General features: G+C 41.7%; 1 protein-coding gene across 18 annotated transcripts in view; it reads left to right on the plus strand.

Moving 5' to 3' along the window:
• Positions 1 to 14,717, plus strand: part of MAST4 (microtubule associated serine/threonine kinase family member 4) — a 623,464-nt gene that overhangs the window by 498,206 nt on the left and 110,541 nt on the right. For all 18 annotated transcript variants that reach the window (XM_051853670.3, XM_051853672.3, XM_089313239.1 and 15 more), the window contains one exon: positions 6,880 to 6,968. In XM_051853670.3, coding sequence (XP_051709630.3) covers positions 6,880 to 6,968 — 89 coding nt within the window. The remainder of the gene's footprint in view (positions 1 to 6,879; positions 6,969 to 14,717) is intronic.

The following is a 14,717-nucleotide window of genomic DNA, read 5'->3' on the forward strand; positions in this document are numbered from 1 at the left end:
CTGGAGACAGAAATATGCTGCCCTCTAAGGGGAGCAGGAATGTTCACCCAGCCACTCGGCGTGGCCTGCTTGTGCTATTAAGGAAAACCAGTAGAGATGTAGACATGAAGATGCCCAGGGAAAGGTTCCACTGATTTGCATGAGACAAGTGGTTATTTCTGGAAGAGGACAATAGAATGAAGGCAGAGACAGACATATGGGGAGGCAGCAATATGCAGGATCTGGGGAGAAATGTCCAAAGAAAATGTTAAGGAACATTCGCCTTCTGTTGTATCTTGGAGTTTTTCTTTCAAATGCAAGCTCTTATTAAAGACACTTTTCAAGGCTCTTGCCTTGATTTACAAATGCACAGGGCCCTGGATATTTAATGGTGCCAAGGAGAAAAAGAAATGTCCATAGTATATAATTTTAGTGCATTTAAAAATCTTACACTTTCCTTCAAATGAATAATCTGAGAAAGAAATGAATTAGACCCATATTTATGTTGCCATGGTTAAATCTCAAAAATATAATGTTGAATGGAAAAAAGTAAGTTATAGAATATCTGTAGTGTATACCCAGTGCTAAAGTATAATTTATCCAAAAGTCAAAAACATGACTGTCAGACAAATATGAAATGAATGTGTGTCAGAGAGTTTATTTAGCTTATTAATGAGAGCAGCAGTAAGATGAAAATGGATTCAAAGGAGATTTTTTTTTTAAAACAGACGTGAATATATATGTACAATCAGGAATTGTGAAGCGAATTTGCCTATGAGGACAATGATTTAAACATCTCAGGTCATCTTTTTGTGGTGAGGATATCAATGGTATCTGACAATTCATGCATATTACCTGGAGAAAAATCCTTCATTTTACTGCCAGTTTTGTACAGTTTAACTTCCTTCTTTACAGAGCCTCAGCATAGCTTGCTCAACTCAAAGGCAAATGAAATGTGTGTACGTTTACAGAGTCAGATAATTCCCTAGGGACGTGTGTGTGTGTGTGTGTGTGTGTGTGTGTGTGTGTGGGTGGTGGGGGGGCAGGGGTCCACTCCACAAAGCTTAGCACGCTACTCCAAGGAAATCTATTAACTTCTTTTGCACAATTCAGATTTTCCTGATAAACGATGGCACTAGTGAAAATGTAAGAGCACACACATATATTGTCCATGATATATGTATGTATGCAACAGTACCAAGAAGAAATAGAAAAGCTACAAGCCGCAATTCTATTAGTAGCCCATTTGGAGAGTAGAAAATATTGGTTTAGAAGTCAGAGTACATTTTATTCTATCTCTGTTTATATATTTTTCAAAGGATTGGAAACAGGGATGATAAATGATGTACTTGTTTATTCTGGGGTGGTGAGAATTGTTAAATTGTTTTTCCAGCTCTTTAAAATTCTTAGACCAAAAAGAAAAATCAAGCTCTGACTCTCTCTCTCATCCAGTCCAACCCCTTCACTGGAAAGGTGTGGAAACAGAGGCTTACTTAGTTTCTTACATTTTTTTTTAAGTCAACAACACAATGGCTAGATGATTTCAGCTTCCTTTATTTCATTCTTATTATCCATTGAAGGAATATCCAAAAGTTCAGATTCAGTTGAAGTATTAGGAAACAGTTAGCAGGGGTTCACAAATGCTAAAGCTTTGGTCTAGAATTGGTCTCCTGAGCAAATAGATCAACATTTTCATCAAAATGAAGTAAGAATTACAGCTCCACCTTGCAGAACTCCTGGGGCTCTTCTTAGGCAGTTCAACATATATTTAATACCCCTCAATGGTTAATTCTATGTTGTACTGATCTCACGCTTTCAAAGTCAGCTGTGAATGTCAAAATTGCTGCTTTTGGGATTTATCTGTTGTGACTGTTTTGCTGTGATCAGACATGATCAGAATTCACGTCTCAAGGTGAAGGTAATTTAAAATTAAGCTTTATTTCATTCAGTTGCTCAGAACAATGGTAAAAGGCCCAGTACCCTGGGCCTCCTAGATCCTAGAGACCTGATAGGGCATGGTTAGCAGTTTGCCAGGAGAAGGCCGACTGACACAGATGTGAAACATCTGTGGACAAGTCCTGCCCTGACTTTCTTAAGGAGCCCTGAGCAAAAGGACAGTGTAGGCAGAAATGGCCCAAAATGCATGCTCCACCTGCCCCGCCCCCATCTTTTTTTTTTTATTTGATAGAGTTAGACAGTGAGAGGGAGAAAGACAGACCCGCCCCCCATCTTAGTGCCTACATTTCCTCCTGTGCTCACCCCACGTAGGCCGGACTTAGAAGGTGACTTTTTCTTCCTAACAAATGGAAGGCACTGTTGGGGGTAATTATAAGATTGAGAAGCTCCTGGTGAAACTGCTTTGGTGGTGGTTGATAATGATCTCAGGTAGGAGTGGCCCCTATTTGATCCTCACCTTTTTGGGTAAGCAAAAACCATGCAAATAGCGTACTCCGTGCAGGGGCCTCTCCACCCAGCGCCTGTCCAGCTGTGACCCTCTTCTGCACACTGCTCTGTCCCTGCCTGCCTGCCTCCCAGCCCTCAGGGGTCAGTTCTGCTCCCTCAAAAGTGCAATCGTTGTCTTGTCTTCCCACCTTCCCCCTCCCCTAAGAGCCCAGGCCCACAGTCAGTGGGGAGCACTTCCTGCACCCAGCTCGCGGAAGAACTGTGCCTCAGTGCTTCCCGTTTGTCCCAAGGGGGACCTTTCCAGGGAGGAACCAAGTGGGTGAGCTATTGACGAATGCTGGCTTGTGGTCATCAGCCGTTGTTTAGCTCTGCCGTGATGACAAGTGTCTCCATACGATTGTCTTCTCAGGCTAATTTCTGGTTTTTGCAAGGAAAGACTCTGTGACATTGTGTTGATGGAACAGGGGTGGACATCTTACAAATTCAGTGAACAGGCTTGGCGTGTTCTCCACAGGAAAAGTCTTTCCATGTGTTACTTCAACTGGAGAATGAACGCGAGGAGGCGGTGCTTTGTGGGGCATGGGTTTCCTGCATTTGGCTCTCTGATCGGAGCATAGGCAAGGCGAATGGCTGCCATTAATTCTTGAAGGATGAAGTTACAAGGGTGCATTTGGCGATGGAGTAACTGAAAGGAGTTCATAGCTTTTCTTGAGTTTCCTTTTTGTGGTCCTGTGCCTGTGCCCCTAGGGCTGAAAACTAGAGATAACCCCATAATCTGAATGATTGGATGAGGATGAACTGTAAACCAGAGATCACTGCTAGGAGAGATCCCTGTTCCTGGTTTGCCTTATGGGACATCATCTGTTTTTCTCTCGAGTAACTCTGCATGAGCAAAAAGAAAACAAAAGGGAATCGACCTAAGGCATGCATAGGGAAGGCACCTGTGTTTGGCCTAAGTGGAGATGTTCCCACCCTGTTGTCTCTGTGTGAAGTGAGGAGCTGTGGTCACACACCTGGACAGCCTGCCTCCCGCTTGGACGCTGTCGACATCTCCTTTCATGGGCGGAAAGCCTATGACATCCGAATGAATAAATAATGACGACAGAAGTCAGCTCAGCGTTTTGCACTGATGTCGTTGTTGAAGTGAGCCGTGCCAGGCGCTGTGGCAGTGTAGGCAGCAAGTACGTGTAGTCCTGCCCGCCTGGGGTTTTCTTAACTGAGTTAAGTGCAGATTGCAGTTCATTTGTTGACAGGTCCTGTGACCATTGGTACCTGATGTCTGTCGGAGATACCAGTCAGCAGCATTGAGGTTAGATGATTGTCCCTCCTCTGCCTTGGAGAATTTATCTATGAAGCGCTTCAGTAAGGTCCTCCGATTTTACAAAATGTTAGTGTACCAAAATCTAGATATTTCAAGGTTAAGTGCTGTGTGAAATGCCCGTTAACCCTGAAGTATGTTAATGTACTTATTTGTAAAGAGAGATTCATTCTGTATACACATCAAAATCTGTTTTGCTCTGTATTTTAAAATTCTGGCTTTACTGTGTTAGGAACCTTTTATTATTTCAAAGTTTCCTAATTGTTGAGAGACTCCAGAAAGTTCCAAGTCTGTTATAGTTTAAATACTATCTCTAGCTTCACTTTGAAGGCTGCTAAAGAAGTTAGAGAAGATACTTTGAATTATCTATGGTGCTTCAATTGTTCTTAACATTTATCCATTAAGATAGTCCTCTGATTATTTAAATAAAAACTCAGGAGTTTTATTTAGATATTTCTTTTAAGGTTTTTTAAAATGTTATGTTTTTTGTTTTGAATTTAAATTGAATATTGTGCGGCTTGTTAAAGTGTTTGAGTCACTTTATATTTCTTAGGAAAGTTCAGTTTTTTTCAAGGTTTTCTTAAAGAAATATCATTTTCTGGGGTCAGCACTGTGGCTTAGTGGGTAAAGCTGCCACCCACAGCGCTGGCATCTCATATGGGCACCGGTTTGAGACTCAGCTGCTCCACTTCCAATCCAGCTCTCTGCTGTGGCTGGAAAGCAGTGGAAGATGGCCCAAGTCCTTGGGCCCTGCACCTGCATGGGAGACCTGGAAGAGGCTCCTGGCTCCTGACTTCGTGTCGGCCCAGCTCAGTTGGGGTGTGAACCAGTGGTTGGAAGACCTCTCTCTCTCTCTCTCTCTCTCTCTCTCTGCCTCTCCTATCTCTGTGTAAATCTGATGTTCAAATAAATGAATAAATCTTAAAAAAAAAGCAGACCATCTTTTAAAAAAATATCATTTTCTAAATTTCCCTTTTTTTAAAAAAAAAAAGATTTATTTATTTACTTGAAAGAGTTATGCAGAGAGAGGAGGAGAGGCAGGGGGAGGGAGAGAGAGAGGTTTTCCATCTGCTGGTTCACTCTCCAATTGACCACAACGGCTGGAGCTGCGCCGATCCAAAGCCAGAAGCCAGGAGCCAGGAGCCTCTTTGGGGTCTCCCACGCGGGTGCAGGGGCCCAAGGACTTGGACCATCTTCTATGCTTTCCCAGGCCATAGCAGAGAGCTGGATCAGAAGTGGAGCAGCCAGGACTCGAACCAGTGCCCATATGGGATGCTGGCACTGAAGGCAGCAGCTTTACCTGCTACACCACAGTGCCAGCTCCCTAAATTTTACTTTTAAGGAAGTCAGTATGTTCCACTGACATTCCTAGTTAAGATATTTGTTAGGTTACTATTGATACACTTTCTTCTTAATTTCACTTACAGATATATACATATTAGTAATTAAAATATATAGAAAATATTTATGAATCATGTAGATTAAGTACTAAATGTGAAAAAGTACAAATGGCCATTTTCATAATTAAGCTGAAATTTTGCTCAGATAAGTTTGCTGAGATTCCCAGGATATAACTATGTCATTTTTAATTTCTTTTATTAACATCAGCAAGTTAATATATTAATATTCCTATATTAAAATGAAAGGGAACATAAACTTGAATTAACACTAAGTATGTTACACAGCATCTTTTAAAAGCTATCTAATGATCTGATTATGTGATTGTGAATTTAATATGTCTAACATAGTCCTTGACAGATGAGTTGATAGTATCACAACTCACCTTCATAATTAAGTATCAAAGGTCTATTCTTATTCAATTTCTTTAAGGCTGAGTAAACATGATCTTAATGGAACTCACAGATAATGCCAGTAGATGTTGATTGGTCAGCACGGAAAGCAAAATGATGTAGCCGAAGTTAAGGGATAATGAAAGTGAGGATGTTGACAAATGATAATAAACAACAAACATCTAGGAGAGAGGTTTGGCTCCCGGGTCAATATTGCAGAAAGAAATTGGGTTTGGGTTTGAAATGCATTGTTTGAATATTTAGAAGCGTCCCTTTCAAAAGTTGTATTTGAACCCTGAAAAATGTCAGCTCCCCATGCTTCCTGCAGAAGCCAGGTGAACATTCCTTCCTGGGATCCTGGAATAAATGCAATCTGTTCCGAATTAAGGAGGCATTGCAATAAACTCTTCTTGGTGGTTGAGGCCAGTAGCGGGGCAGGAGGATGGTCATTGGGTGCTGACTCTTATTCTAGGCTAATCGAACGGGCAAACTTGTTGGGCCTTATCCCCCTGTTCTAACTGCTGTATGGAGAATAGAGAATGAAGTGGCCATCTGTATTGAAGAAAAGCAAATGAAGATAACCAACTTCCACTTTACCATCAAATGGCTTGGTGTTTGCCATAGTCTTTCCAGGCTTGTTAATGTTCTGTTGAAGTCAAATTAGCCATTTTATAACTTCCTGTTAGCAGAAACAAGAAAAATATATTTACCTTGTGTCTACATGGAATAATTCATTTCTACTCACTAGGTGCTCCGGTCAAAGCCTGTAGTTTGTATGCTTATGAAAAAAGAGACATCACTGCTATTCCCGTCTACCAGAATCCATTTTATCCCTCTGAAACATTCACCTTAGTACGAAATTGGAGTGTAGTGTACAAGATGAAAAATGAATGAGTGGTGAAATACATTTATCTTAGGCATCGGCTGTTCTATTAACAAAAGGCATAAATATGAAATTTAAATAATTAGATTTTTAATTAGTGCATCATTGTAAGATTGATGTCACTGCGCCTCATTGCATGTAATTTTGTGTTAGAGATTTCATGTCAACAAAGATGCTACCTGTGGTTTGCTGATTTGAATCCTTAATTTATCACCCCTGTGTAGAGCATGTCACATCTTTCCTCTCAGGGACCAAAGAAGGGATTTGATTATAGCTTCACTGGTGGTGAGGAATATTGATGGTGTTATGCTGTGTGAATGTATCAGAGTTCCTAATATTCAAGAATCACCCACCCTCAAATCAAAGTGAATACATGGTAATCTGCAATACTTGTGCTAATTGAGCAGATGGGTTGTTCAGTCTAGTACATGTCTACTGTGAACCTGCCTGAACACTGTTGATGCCCAGTTCTAAAATTCCACACTTTGCTTCTTTCCTTTTGACAGTTGCCGAACAAGCAACCGGAAAAGCTTGATAGGCAATGGACAGTCACCAGCATTGCCTCGACCGCACTCACCTCTCTCTGCTCATGCAGGTAACTGATTCCCTTTTCTTGGGTTTTGTTTTATTTCCTTGTTTGTTTGTTTGTTTTACTAATAACCGAGGCATTTTGAGACTTAGACATGTCTTGGCATCTTGGTTTTCCTGTGATTTTATCACTAAGTTCTTTCTGATAGGTTAACCTGTCTTTAGCCTCTGTTTGAGTGCTTGGTCTCTGAAATGTGGAATAACTTTTTAAATCTGGGATCTTCCTTAATTATTTTTCACCACTTTGTGATTTTTTTTTAGATGACATAAGACATGTTTCAATGTTAGGAATATCTTTGGGAAGTGCAGGAGTGGGTTAGTGTTAATTGTTCAGTATGTTTCTCCCTATAATTGAACGTGTGTATGAGGAGAGCTCAAAGACTTTATGAAAATGGGATTAAATTAAAAGTTTATGCTCGTGCAAAAACTTTTGAAATGTATGAGGAGTCTTCAGGAAGTTCATGAAAATGCATATTAAGAGAAAATACCAGGATTTCCAAGTTGTTTCTATACACAAAGTTTAACTTTTAATTCCATTTTCCACCAATTTTTTGAGCTTTCTTTGTTGTTGTATGATTGTAGCCATTGTGGAAGTGCTGAAGATTCAAGAGATGAGGCCATTGACCTCAAGTACTTCACAGAATTGTAAGGAAAATAGAACTAAACTATGAGAGCTGTGCAAAGAAGACTGCTTTGTATGCTTCCACCCCCCCACCCAAATCTATCCAAAGTGATGCAAAGAATAGAAGGATTAATTCCAATGAGCAACGCGTGGGAGGGAGAGGTTGAAGGAGCCACTTGCCCAGGATATGGACTGATAGGCAAGACTCTGGCAGGTAGAATAGAGCATGGGGAAGGATTCCCATGGATGGCGATAGTGTAGGTTTTGTGTGCTTGACTGTACCAGAGAACAGAGGCATGGAAGGGCCGATGAAGGTGAAGCTGTCGGGGGAGTCTTAAGGATTTGAAGAGGTTCTGTCTGTATGATTGTGAGAGATGAAAGGAAGGATGTACTGTTAGCTGGGTCTCCATGGTCCTCCGTGCACATTCAGTTTGACACTCATGGGCTTTCAGGTGACCTTAATTTCCTATTCAAGTGCCAGGCTGGCATCTGCCCCAGAAGGCGGTCCTTGCAGTCAGTGGCTTCTCTCACATGGAGAGTGAGAGTTGTTAGATGTTTGGAGAGAAGGGAGAGAGAGAGGTGGGTGCTCCATAGAAATGAAATTTTAATTTTTCCAGAGTAATACAGCAATGTTGGTAAAGGAAACAGGATAAATTGATAAAGTTGTGATACCGTAACATGAGCACTCACATCCAGAAACGCCTGTCCCTCGTAAAGCCTCAGACAAGCTCTTGTTTGCAGAACGACGCGTTCTGGGCTGCTCATAGCTCATTCGTGTTGGATGAACATGTGAAACAACCTAAAAAAATGTCCATCCATTGGAAAATGGATGAGTTGGGACACAGCTCATGAAAAACACTAGTGCAGCCCATGTCTGTGTGGTTGAAACGAAGAGTATTGGGCAATAAAAGCAAGTCACAAAAGAATATTGCTTAAACCACTCATACACAGTTAACATGCTGCCACATGTGATATTTGTGTGGGAATATAAGTGTATTATATGTGTTACAGCTACCTTCTTATTTTATAAAATGATTTACTTATTTGAAAGGCAGAGTGACAGAGAGAGAGGGAAAGAGAGAAACAGATTTTTCCAATTACAGATTCACTCCTCAAATGTCTACAATAAGCCAAGAGCCTAGAATTTCATTCCAGTCTCCTACATTGTGGCAGGCACTCAACTATAGGGCTGTCACTTGCTTCCTCTCCTGTGCATTGGCGAGAAGCTGGATCAGAAGTACAGAGTAGCCAGACTTGAATCAGACACTGATATCAGATGTGGGCATCCTGGGCTGCAGCTTAACTTGCTGTACCTCGACACCTACATCTATAACTATATTCTATATATTACATTCATTGTGTAACACATATTAACTATATAAAGGTGCTTCAGAGACCTTGAAAAAAACTGGAATTAAAAGAGAGTTCAGGGGGCCAGCACTGTGGCATGGTGGGTAAAGCCACTGCCTGCAGTGCCGGCATTCCGTATGGGTGCCAATTCAAGTCCTGGCTGCTCCACTTCCGATCCAGCTCTCTGTTATGGCCTGGGAAAGCAGTGCAAGATGGCCCAAGTCCTTGGGCCCTGAACCCACATAGGAGACCCAGAAGAAACTCCTGGCTTCAGATCGGCCCAGCTTTGCTGTTGCAGTCATTTGGGGAATGAACCAGCAGATGGAAGACTTTGTCTCTGTCTCTCTTTCTCTCTGCCTCTGACTCTCCATAACTCTGACTTTCAAATAATGTTTTTTTTTTTAAAAAAAAAAAAAGAGAATGCAGATTTTCTTCGAAATTGTTGAAGTCCCCTCATATGTTTGTGGTAAGCTCTAAAGGAAGCCATGGCAGTATTAAAGACCAAGACCAAGTTCAATTTCAAGACGGTAGTTACTTCTGAAAGCATGAGGGGAATGTAGCTGGGAGACAGGAAAACAGTTCACAATATTTCCAAAGCAGTGTGATGAGTACACAGTTATTTATATTATAAACATTAATACTCTTGAGACTTACATCATTGACATAATAGCAAAAGCCCACAGAGACTTCGGCAAGGCCAAATACTTACTTGGGAGCTGGCATTTTATCTTTCTAAAGATCTGTCATCCTCCAGCAGTCAACACGTTGCCTGGCAGTGTATATGAGTATGCACGGCTCGCAGAAATTGTTTGCGTCGATATCCACTCATCTTTTGACTGTATTTTCCATGAATCCTTTGAAATGCCCTCACGCTAGATGCTAAGTGATCGGTGAATTGTGGTTTTTTTTTTTTTTACATATAGTAGTGATTTTGAAAATCGAATCTTAGTCCTCTTTGCAGTGTTTTGTAGTGATTTCACCATCCTTTATGTGCCCGTTGATTAGTCTTTTATTGCTGTGATTTTCTGCAGTTCCAATATTGAGAAGAGAGTAACTGTGGTTAAGACTTTAATGGTCCTTTTAATTATGTTTCTTTTCTCTGTGTGGGTGTAGCATTCAACATGAATGCTTGAATTTAATCGGAGGAGAGGGCAAACAGAAGCATGTTGTCCTGGTGCTGAGTGCGTTTGTCTTAATGTCCTGGAGCCAACAGGTTGCTACTCACTCGGAGGCCGGAGACATCTGTCAGACTTTGTGAGAAGTGGCATTTATCACAGTCTAATAGGTTCCTATCTCTATATAAAAAAGAAGAAAATGAAAATAAAATAAAGGCCCAGTCCTAGTGTCTCTGTCGTGTGCAAAGCCTTTTCCCTCAGCCTTCCTTTCCCCCCTCCCGGTCTGTTGCTGTTCCTCATTCTGTGTGCGATACTCAGAGTGCCCGGTGGGGATGCCTAGATGGCTCCATGAAAGACAAAAGAAGGCAAAACCACCGTCTCTCAGCACTTGTCATCCTAAAAGATAAAGTGGACGTCTGTGTTCTGCAGGGAGGGATTATGGGAGCCGGGCCTCTCACTGCTGGCCCGAGGACTGTGTCCCCAGATGAATCGGCAGAGGTGGAGGCTCTGACTTGTGTGTGTCTGTCCCTGCTGCTCTGGGAAACAGAGATGGGCATCGTGTCCTGTGACAGAGCTTCAGAAACAAGATAGTTTGTGGAAAGGCAGGGATTCCTAAAAGAACAGTGAATAGAACCGTCTCATTAAAAAAAAAGAAGGAGAAAGAGGAAGATAGACAGTTGGAGGCTCCTGTTCGTTCCAGGAAGATTCTAGGCATGAAATACAACCCAGAAATCCCCAAGGGAAAGACTAACCTATCTCTTCTAAAATGAAAATTTCTGTATAATAGGCAAAATCAGAAGAAACAAAGTGTGAAAATTTTTTTGTGCCCATAACTGATTGCCCTAATTTATAAGGAGCTTGTGTGAGTTGCCACAAAGCAGTGAGTGAACTACAATAGGAAAATGGGGACAAGGTACAGACAACATGTCTTTAAACATGGCCAGCAAAGCATAAAGTGGTATTTCACTGCAGTTGTGAGAGCTACGTGTACCAAGATAATGAGATAGTATATTCAGTTGCATATTCTCAAAATTGTTTTGTTTACTTATATATATTTTAAATATTTATGTATTTGGAGAGCAGATGGTAGAGAAGAGGAAAACATAGAAGATTTTCCATCTGCTGGTTCTCTCCCTAAATGGCCGCAACGGCCAGGGCTTGACCAGGCCAAAGCCAGGAGTCTGGAACTGTATCTGGGTCTCCCACATGGGTGGCAGAGGCCCAGGCACTTAGATTATCTTCTGATGCTTTTCAAGGCACATTAACAGGGAACTGGATCAGAAGCAGAGTAGCTGGGAATTGAACTCCGCTATGGAATGCAGCATAGCAGGCATCAGCTTAACCTGCTGAGCCACAGGCTGGCCCCATCTCAATTATTTTTAAAGATTTATTTATTTATCTGAAAGGCAGAGTGACAGAGAGGCAGAGGCAGAGGCAGAGAGAGAGAGAGAGAGAGGTCTTCCATCCGCTGGTTCACTCCCCAAATGGCCGCAACAGCTGGAATTGAGCTGGTCTGGAACCAGGAGCTTCTTCTAGGCCTCCCATGGGAGTGCCATCAGCCAGGAAACTCTTTTTTCTTTTTTTAAATCCAAATTAATATTTTAATTTTTAATTAGCTCTTAGCAGATTCACTGTGATATGTAGAAACAAGTCAGAACTCTTTTTTTTAAAGAGTTCATTTGATTGGATCAGACCCATTCAAATAATCTTTTTATGTTAGGATCAACTAGCCTGGGGCATCAGTTACATCAGCAAAATCCCTATCACTGGTTATATTAGGAGGCATTAATCATTTTTTTCGATTTAAAATTAAAAAAAAATTTAGATACTTTTTCAGATTTACATGATAGTCAAAGACATAATGTTCCACCAAATAAAGGACTTAACGTGAAAATTTAAAAAGTTCAGCATGAATATAGGCAATGGCTATAAACAATAAGCAAATGAAAAGATGTCAATTTTACTCATACACAGTAAATTTTAAAGTAATTACAAATCATTAAGGCTAAATTAGTATATCATTCTTAACAATTTGAAAAAGACGTAGTTTAACAAAACAATATTTTGCAGCCATATACTGATACACATAGACATTTCTTCCTTTTTCCGTTTTGCTTTTCTTTTAAATTTTAGCTCCCAGTTTTGTTGGAGTACATGCAATATTTGTCTTTTTGTGTCTTGCTCTTTTCATTCAACATGATGTCCTCCACTTGGGACCATTTGGATGCAAATGGTAGAATTTCATTCTTTGGCATAACTGAATGATATTCCATTGTGTGAATTCCATTCGCGTTATCTTGACCCACTCATCCGATGGTGGACACCTTGCCTGATTCCATATCTTGGCTACTACTGTGAACAGTGCTGTTGTAAGCGTGGTGGTACAGGTATCTCTGATACAGTGTGTTCATGTCTTTTGGGCGTATACCCAGTGTTGGCATTGCTGCATCAGATGGCAAGTGTGTTTCTCGTTTTTTAAGGACTCTCCATACTGGTTTCCACAGTGGCGGCACCAGTGTACTTTTCCCTCAAGAATCTCAAGGAGCCCACCTTTAGCATTTTGCCTGCGGCGATACCACATCCATGTTACATTGTGAGTCAAATATGGGAAAGTGTGAGCTCTGCGAGAGACCCTCCAAGAGGCTGAGCCGCACACTAGGTGCAGATAAATAACTGAGGCCCAATGGCCCAAGCTTTGAAAGTCCTATGGTAGCGAAATACCTGTGCTTTTATATCTGCTATCGGATTTCTTCGGTTTGGGTTGTTGTGTGCAACTGCTGTGTGTGGAGTTTCGTCTTTGTAGCAAGATTGGTCTTGCTCTAAGAGTTGCCTGCTCTGAAATCCTGGCTTCCCCTCCTCTGTTGTGCTTGACGAGTTGAATGTCAGTGATGTGTTGCTTTACCTTCTTGTACTTACAGCTGTTGGTATAGGGCAAGGGTTTTCCCAAGCAGTGAGCAAGTTTTTCAGTAAGAGAGCCTTTCTGAATCCATCCTTAGCTTTATAGGCTCGCTAGGGGGAAAGTGCAAGCCAAGCAGGTGTTAGAACAGCTTCCTTCCACTGCCCAGGGGTGACTATACACACAGCTTTCTGCTCCCACATTTGTAGTTCCATCTGGGAGAATGTTACTTGTATTAGTTTGCCAGTGAGCATAACTTAGTCCATAGAGATGAATGGTCTTTTAGATAGCAGTGAAAGAAAGATTTCTCCTTAGGTAAAGGAAGGAGACTGGGAACATAGCCCTGAGTATAATCATGCCTTCGTTTCATTTATTTTGTGAATTTCATTCAAAAGTCTTTAGCAAGCTCTTAGTACTGGAAATATTGTTTACCAATCAGTTTGAACCTGCTTCATGGATCTTTAATAAAAATGTCCGCCTGGCAAGGCAGTGACCTTGGCTGCACAGAGATCCTGATACCACTGCCATTTGCCTTCCTTCTGTCTGGGTGGTTGGAAGAAGCAAGACTGTGTGTCTGCAGGGTCATAGCTGTTAATGGATAAGAATTAGGTTTTCTTATAATCACTCATTCCTTAAAATGATAGAAGCTTTCTTTTCTACCCTGGAAGTATTTTTGACATAATCATTGTCATATTTTCCCCCTCAACAAAATCAGCTTTTTTTTAATTTATTTTTTTATTTTATTTTATTTTTCATTTTTTGACAGGCAGAGTGGACAGTGAGAGAGAGAGACAGAGAGAAAGGTCTTCCTTTGCCGTTGGTTCACCCTCTAATGGCCGCCGCGGCCGGCGCACCGCGCTGATCCGATGGCAGGAGCCAGGTGCTTATCCTGGTCTCCCATGGGGTGCAGGGCCCAAGGAGATGGGCCATCCTCCACTGCACTCCCGGGCCACAGCAGAGAGCTGGCCTGGGCGAGGGGCAACCGGGACAGAATCCGGCGCCCCGACTGGGACTAGAACCCGGTGTGCCGGCGCCACAGGCGGAGGATTAGCCTAGTGAGCTGCGGCGCCGGCTGAAATCAGCGTTAAACGTGTCAAACCTTGTCTTGGGTCCGAGCACCTTAAGGTGCTTGCGTTCTCATCTGCTGTTGGTTGGAATGGGCGGGTCAGACGCCCACACTTTACCCCGTGGGCTTCCAAAGCAGGTCCTCGGGGGAGCACCACGTTGCCATCAGCTTATTTTGCTGAAAACTTCTACAGACCCAGAGACCAGATTTCTTAATCTGGTGTGTGTGCCAAAACTATATCATTTCACAATGCATCTGTTCTGTGATTTCAAGGATTTCATAAATCAGTTTCTCTGAATTATGGAGAATACTAGCTTTCTGTTTCATGCTGCGTTCACAGCTTTCTTTTGTTCAATTCTTAGCCTTTTGTATAATTGCCAGTTGTTGGGCTTGAGTAATGACACATCTTGCCCTTCCTGCTTAAGGAAAAGAATGATAAAATCAGACGGACTGACGTCAGTCAGTGTTTTCCTGGTTTGGGGTATTGCTTTGTGTTGAATAACTAATCGGGCGTACATAGCAGCATCATATTGGTCTTTGTCAATTCCTTTATGCAGATTGAACTGCTCTGCGACTTGAATTGACCATTTTAGTCCTTTGAGAGGACTGTATTGTTTACATGGGATCTATTCCTAATAATTCAATTACTGACATCTTTCATATTTCCTCTAATCTGAGTCTAGGAGAATTTAACCACAGTAGCCTTT

This window comes from Oryctolagus cuniculus, chromosome 14 (assembly GCF_051225735.1).
Source record: "Oryctolagus cuniculus isolate XC-2025 breed Fujian yellow rabbit chromosome 14, ASM5122573v1, whole genome shotgun sequence".
NCBI lineage: Eukaryota > Metazoa > Chordata > Mammalia > Lagomorpha > Leporidae > Oryctolagus > Oryctolagus cuniculus.